The sequence below is a fragment of the Ranitomeya variabilis genome, chromosome 1 (genome assembly GCF_051348905.1).
Source record: "Ranitomeya variabilis isolate aRanVar5 chromosome 1, aRanVar5.hap1, whole genome shotgun sequence".
Taxonomy (NCBI): Eukaryota; Metazoa; Chordata; class Amphibia; order Anura; family Dendrobatidae; genus Ranitomeya; species Ranitomeya variabilis.
The window spans coordinates 10024895-10032683 of record NC_135232.1 but is presented as its reverse complement, the minus strand read 5'-3'; the positions used below and the strand labels follow the sequence as shown (position 1 = coordinate 10032683).

The window sequence follows — 7789 nt, the reverse complement described above, 5'->3', positions numbered from 1 at the left end:
ATGACCAAATTCCATGTACAAAGCTCTTGGAAATCCAACTCAGAAATAAGACTGCATGTGAATTATATCCCCGTAAGGGGTCTCCTTACAGCTGAGTACCGGTAAAGAAAGAGGGCACCAAACAGGACCAGAGTCAGTATTTACTATCCCCCAGACTCAGAGGCCAAAACAAAGCAATAGTGACCATGGAAGAAATGGGCTGTGAAGCCCCAAAATAATTATCCTCTAAACATTAAAAGTAACATGTGATTTCTGGCTAACGGTAAAACTTTACTTTATTTTTTATTGGTAACAATTTGTTATATTGCCAACATTTTTATCCCTTTCACAAACTTTTGGAGTCAAAATGAACCATAATACTTCGAATTCTGAGTTTACATTGTTAATTTTTTAACACACCATTCATTGTGAGTTAATTTTCATGTTATCTTTATTCCTTGAGTCATTATGACCATAACAATCCATTTTCTATATTGCTTTTTATGTTTTGTTATTTTTTTTTTAAATAACTTAAAATGTTTTGGGAGCGTCCCATATTCTTATACCCATAACATATAATTTTCTGTTTTCCTCGAGACAAACATTCTTCATTACTAAGATACAAGTCTGTTTTATTCATTTATTTAGGTATTTACAATATTTCCCCGTCTGCTTGGTAGACATTAATGATTAAAAAAATAAATATCATATAGCAGTTTTTATGTCATAGATACAATATATCAGGATTTGGTCTCTGAGGATTCCTCGTCTTTCCACGGCAGGTGCATGTACTTCAGAATGTCAATGGCCGAGCCTCTCTGACAGGCATTTATTTCCAGCAGCTCCCAGAACATTTCTCTGGCCTCCACTGAAATGTTCTTCCACTTCTGTGGAGCCTTTGTCAGATCCCTTCCCACCTGCCACCATGCAAACCCTTTATAATACTGATCACCGCGTACTGCTCCACGCCAAGGGAAGAGTCCAAAAAGCGCAAAATAGAGAACTACACCAAAAGCCCAGACATCAAGACTAGGATGTAGCAACAACTGATCTCCTGGTCTTAAGCAGCAGTGCTCTGGGTCATAGTAGGGTTTATACCAGGGCACAAAAGGAACATATGTGCCCTGGAGCCTGGTGAGGCCAAAGTCTGCCAGCTTTATCCAGTGACATTCTGCGTCCATCAAAAGAATATTGTTTGGCTTGATATCCCGATGAACCATTCCTCTGTTGTGCATAAAGTCCAGAGCACTGGCGATCTGAGGAACACAACGCTTCAACATGTCCTCCTGCATGCCGACCTAAGAAAAAGACAACAGAGGAGATCACACAGCTGAACAGGAGAACGTATCTGATATAAAGGGACAGAGGACTTGTAGATATCTTCTACTAATAGATATAATTCCTCCATCATCAGTTCTCCTCTGCTCTTCATTAGGTATACTCAATTATGTGAGATTTCCACTAATAATTAAATATCTCTCACATAGAGGATGTTACCAGCTCACACATTCTCCTCCAGCCTAAACCTGCCTAATTATGGGGTCCCATACTTCTACATCCCGTAATAGGAGTTTTATATCTCTGTAGAAATAGGGTGATGTTAGACATCAGATCTACAATAAGACCACTATTTCTTCTAAGACAGTATGAATAATGTTTAGAATGTGTAAAAGTGGAAAACAGCAGCATAAGATCTTACTTTAGGTTTAATGATGGACTGGGGATTTCCTGCCGGAGCCACTTCCTGAACAAACACAAAATCCCTACTGGTATGGAAGAAGATGTCGTGAGTAAGGATGATGTTCCGGTGGCAACTGAGGGTTTGTGAAATGCAATATTCCAGGAAGAAGTTGTCTTCTGGAGTCTTCTTCTTTGACATCATTTTTATCGCCACGGTCTGTCCTGTTGAATTAACATTATAATTGTTAATATGTATGACCCTCGTACTCCATAATACTGACAAAACTATACAAAAACCTGATCAATCACTTTTCACAGGAACATTCACAAGATGTGAAGGTAGAGGTGCAGAATTCTCATCACGTGTGGTGGATAGGATACAACTAGGGTCATACTTAAAGACTATTACCTAGTGATGAGCGAGTATACTCACTACTTGAGATTTCCAGAGCATGCTCAGGTGGTCTCCGAGTATTTCAGCATGTTCAAAGATTTAGTATATGTCAACGTAGCTGCTTGATTTGCGGCTGGTAGACAGATTTAATACATGTGGGGATTGCCTGTTTGTTAAACAACCCCCACATGTACTCAAGCTGTCTAGCAGCTGCAAATTATGCAACTACGTCAACATAAACTAAATCTACGACCAAGCCGAAATACTCGGAGACCACCAGAGCATGCTCAGGAAATCTCTAGTAATGAGTATTCTCGCTCATCACTACTGTTATCAAGTACAGTTTGTAAGGATACAAGAAGGTTTCACTTTTATCTTTCACATTTATCTAAAACCGCCCTGTCGGCTCAAACATCTTCATAGTCATCATCCATCATCATCATCTCACCTGAATGTTTGTGTTTTCCCATGTGTACATTTCCAAAGGATCCAGTGCCAAGTTCTAGCAAAAGCTCAAAGTGGTCGGTCACTTCCATCATCTTCAGGCTCTTGGAAGTCTCTGATATACGATGAAGAAGGTGTTTGGCCATGTTCTTGTTTGCTTCCTTGATGTTGGCGGCCATTCTGAATAACATGAAATGAGACATGGTATTGAATATAGAAGGAAACTTCTTACAGACCCATAATAACATACTGTGATCACCACGTGTAAACTCTGGCAATAAATACACAGCTGTATAATAGTGTGCAGTCACTGTAATGATGTTCCAGCATTGTATAATTCCCCAGGGATCTGCAGTAATACCATCTACTACATCCTGTGCTGTACTTATCATATATTCACCTTTATAGATGGAGGTAGAAGATGTCTGCTGCTATGGAAAGAGATGGCAGTCACTGCTGAACTCCTCCTGTACACAACAAGTCTACAGCTCGATGCTCCTCAGAGGCCGACACTGATCACCAATGATTCCCAGAGTGGAGTAGACGTCACTGAGAGGAGGAGACCGGTTATATCTGGGAGGAGCAGGGGGTTGTTAATGAGTGGGACATTGTCATTGGCCAAGACTTACTGTCTCCATTTACATATGAACTGACTTCCATAAGTCTCTGGAGGAGAATGCTGGGTGATTACATATGAATGGGGCCTGTGGGTGCGGCCCAACCAATGTCTATGGGAAACACCTGAAAATGTCCCTCAGATCCTATCATATAGTAAACGTATCATATGTGAGAGAAATGTCTGAGAAGTTTCCAAGATGGCCTGCTAGCTTTATTGTTGGCTTTGGCTACATTTGTATATGAATGGTGAATGAGAACCATAGAGTCCTCTGTGTAATGCTGGGCTGAGACAACAATAAGGGATGGAAACTTCCTGCCCTGCCCAGTGATACCATCCACCATTGTGCTGGTAATGAGGCAATTACCCCCTTCATGACTCAGCCTATAATGACCTTAATGACCTGGCCGTTTTTTGCAATTCTGACCAGTGTCCCTTTATGAGGTAATAACTCAGGAACGCTTCAGCGGATCCTAGCGGTTCTGAGATCACTTTTTCGTGACATATTGGGCTTCATGATAGTGGTAAATTGAGGTCGATAATTTTTGCGTTTATTTGTGAAAAAAATGAAAATTTTTCAAAAATTTTGAAAATTTCGCAATTTTCAAATTTTGAATTTTTATTCTGTTAAACGAGAGAGATATGTGACACAAAATATTTAATAAATAACATTTCCCACATGTCTACTTTACATCAGCACAATTTTGGAAACAACATTTTTTTTGCTAGGAAGTTATAAGGGTTACAATTTGACCAGCGATTTCTCATTTTTACAACAAAATTTACAAAACCATTTTTTAGGGACCACCTCACATTTGAAGTCAGTTTGAGGGGTCTATATGGCTGAAAATACTCAAAAGTGACACCATTCTAAAAACTGCACCCCTCAAGGTGCTCGAAACCACATTCAAAAAGTTTATTAACCCTTCAGGTGTTTCACAGCAGCAGAAACAACATGGAAGGAAAAAATGAACATTTAACTTTTTAGTCACAAAAATGATCTTTTAGCAACATTTTTTTTATTTTCTCAAGGATAAAAAGAGAAACTGGAACTCAAAACTTATTGTACAATTTGTGCTGAGAATTCTGATACCCCATATGGGTGGGAATCACTGTTTGGGTGCACGACAGGGCTCGGAAGGGAAGGAGTGCCATTTGACTTTTTCAATGAAAAATTGGCTCCAATCTTTAGCGGACACCATGTCACGTTTGGAGAGCCCTTGTGTGCCTAAACATTGCAGCTCCCCCACAAGTGACCTCATTTTGGAAACTAGACCTCCCAAGGAACTTATCTAGATGCATAGTGAGTACTTTGAACCCCCAGGTGCTTCACAAATTGATCCATAATAATGAAAAAGTACTTTTTTTTCACCAAAATTTTTTTTAGCCTCAATTATTTCCTTTTCACATGGGCAACAGGATAAAATGGATCCTAAAATGTGTTGGGCAATTTCTCCTGAGTACATGGATACCTCATATGTGGGAATAAACCAATGTTTGGGAACACGGCAAGGCTCGGAAGGGAAGGAGCGCCATTTGACTTTTGAATGAAAAATTAGCTCCAATCTTTAGCGGACACCATGTCGTGTTTGGAGAGCCCCTGTGTACCTAAAGATTGGAGTTCCCCCACAAGTGACCCCATTTTAGAAACTAGACCCCCAAAGGAACTTATCTAGATGCATAGTGAGCACTTTGAACCCCCAGGTGCTTCACAAATTGATCTGTAAAAATGAAAAAGTACTTTGTTTTTCACAAAAAAATTATTTTAGCCTCAATTTGTTCATTTCCACAGGGGTAACAGGATAAAATGGATCCTAAAATTTATTGGGCAAGTTCTCCTCTGTACACTGATACCTCACTTGTGGGTGTAAACCACTGTTTGGGCACATGGCAGGGCTCGGAAGGGAAGGAGCACCATTTGACTTTTTGAATGAAAAATAAGCTCCAATCGTTAGCGGACACCATGTCGCGTTTGGAGAGCTCCTGTGTGCCTAACCATTGGAGCTCCCCCACATGTGACCCCATTTTGGAAACTAGACCTCCCATGGAACTAATCTAGGTGTGCGGTGACCACTTTTAACCCCCAAGTGCTTCACAGAAGTTTATAACGCAGAGCCGTGAAAGTAAAAAATCATATTTCTTTCCTCAAAAATTATTTTTTAGCCCTCAATTTTTTATTTTCACAAGAGTAACAGGAGAAATTGGACCCCAAAAGTTGTTGTTCAGTTTGTCCTGAGTATGCTGATACCCCATATGTGGGGGTAAACCACTGATAGGGCACACGTTGGGGCTCGGAAGGGAAGTAGTGACGTTTTGAAATGCAGACTTTGATGGAATGGTCTTCAGGGGTCACGTTGCGTTTGCAGAGCCTTTGATGTGTCTAAACCCCCCACAAGTGACCCCATTTTGGAAACTAGACCCCCCATTGAACTTTTCTATATATGTGGTGAGCACTTTGAACCCCCAAGTGCTTCACAGAATTTTACAATGCAGAGCCGTGAAAATAAAAAAATCATTTTTCTTTCCTCAAAAATTATGTTTTAGCAAGCAATTTTTTATTTTCTCAAGGGTAACAGGAGAAATTGGACCCCAATAGTTGTTGCCCAGTTTGTCCTGAGTATGCTGGTACCCCATATGTGGAGGTAAACTACTGTTTGGGCGCACGTCAGGGCTCGGAAGGGAGGGAGCACCATTTGACTTTTTGAACGCAAGATTGGCTGGAATAAATGGTGGCGCCATGTTGCGTTTGGAGAACCCTGATGTGCCTAAACAGTGGAAACCCCTCAATTCTAACTCCAACACTAACCCCAACACACCCCTAACCCTAATCCCAACTCTAGCCATAACCCTAATCACAACCCTAACCCCAACACACCCCTATCCACAACCCTAACCCCGACACACCCCTAACCCTAATCCCAACCCTAATCCCAACCATAACCCTAATCCCAACCCTAACCACAACCCTAACCCCAACACACCCCTATCCCTAACCATAACCCTAATCACAAGCCTAATCTTAACCCTAGCCCTAATTCCAACCCTAACTCTAATTCCAACCCTAACCCTAAGGCTATGTGCCCACATTGTGGATTCACATGAGTTTTTTCCGCACCATTTTTGAAAAATCCGCAGGTAAAATGCGTTTTACCTGTGGATTTACCACGGATTTCCAGTGTTTTTTGTGCGGATTTCACCTGTGGATTTCTTTTGAGGAACAGGTGTAAAATGCTGCGGAATCCGCACAAAGAATTGACATGCTGCGGAAAATACAATGCAATGTTGCCGTGCTGTATTTTCCGCACCATGGGCACAGCGGATTTGGTTTTCCATAGGTTTACATGGTACTGTAAACCTGATGGAAAACTGCTACGAATCCGCAGTGGCCAATCTGCTGCGGATCAGCAGCCAAATCCGCATCATGTGCACATAGCCTAATTCTAGCCCTAACCCTAGCCCTAACCCTAACCCTAGCCCTAACCCTAGCCCTAACCATAACCCTAGCCCTAACCCCAGCCCTAACCCTAACCCTAGCCCTAACCCTAGCCCTAACCCTAACCCTAGCCCTAACCTCAGCCCTAACCCTAACCCTAGTTCTAACCCTAACCCTAGTTCTAACCCTAGTGGAAAAATAAATGTAAATATATTTTCTTTATTTTATTAATGTCCCTACCTATGGGGGTGATAAAAGGGGGGTTCATTTACTATTTCTTTTATTTTGATTACTGTGATAGAACCTATCACAGTGATCAAAATGTACCTGAAACGAATCTGCCAGTCAGCAGATTCGGCGGGCGCCCGCCATTTTGAAAGAAGGCGGCGCCCATGGAGCGGACAGGTGGACGGAGGGGAGCGGAGCACAGGATGGAGGACTGGGGAGGCGATCGGTGGCAGTGGGGAGGGGCAGATTGTGGTCTTCAGCCATGGCCGATGATATTGCAGCATCGGCCATGGCTGGATTGTAATATTTCACCAGTTTTCATAGGTGAAATATTACAAATTGCTCTGATTGGCTGTTTCACTTTCAGCAGCCAATCACAGCGATCGTAGCCACTGGGGGTGAAGCCACCCCCCTTGGGCTGAAGTACCACTCCCCCTGTCCCTGCAGATCGGGTGAAAATGGAGTTAACCCTTTCACCCGATCTGCAGGGACGCGATCATTCGGTGACACAGCATATGCGTCACAGGTCGGATTGGCACCGACTTTCATGACGCATACGCTGTGTCAAAGCTCGGGAGGGGGTTAAAGAATGAAATGTTTTTAATGTATTATTTCATGAGAGTTTCAAGAAGTCAAAAGACAAATCTTCTAAATTATGCAATTATCGCATTATTAAATCTATTAGTGCCACGGCCATGTTTACCTGGTTAATGGCTGTTAAGTGCAGTGTTTGCTTCAAAGTGCTCAACGGTGTTATTTAATAATACTGTAAGGTGTTCCATGCTTCTGTTAGAAGACAACATGGACAATGTATGCATCATAGAAATCACTGAACTCTATATTGAATTTGTGAGTGCTGAATAGGACTCTATGGATGAGATAAACCAGACACAAGACTGTAAACCTATTAGGCGGTCAGGCCTGTGTTCTTTTGTGTGATGTCCTTTGTTTTAGTGATAAGGCAAAGGTGCATCTACATATGAAATGAATAGTGGCCCTCCAACCTAATAGAAGA

At 41.8% G+C, this 7789-nt stretch overlaps 1 protein-coding gene across 1 annotated transcript; it reads right to left on the bottom strand.

The window, feature by feature from the left end:
• Positions 1-719: 719 nt before the first annotated feature.
• On the bottom strand, positions 720-2676 carry LOC143793360 (serine/threonine-protein kinase SBK1-like). Its single transcript, XM_077280269.1, has 3 exons — positions 2502-2676; positions 1679-1881; positions 720-1277 (listed from the first exon to the last, which is right to left on the bottom strand). Exons 1-3 carry the CDS (start codon positions 2674-2676, stop codon positions 720-722), a joined length of 936 nt encoding a protein of 311 aa, XP_077136384.1.
• Between the last annotated feature and the right edge of the window lie 5113 nt (positions 2677-7789).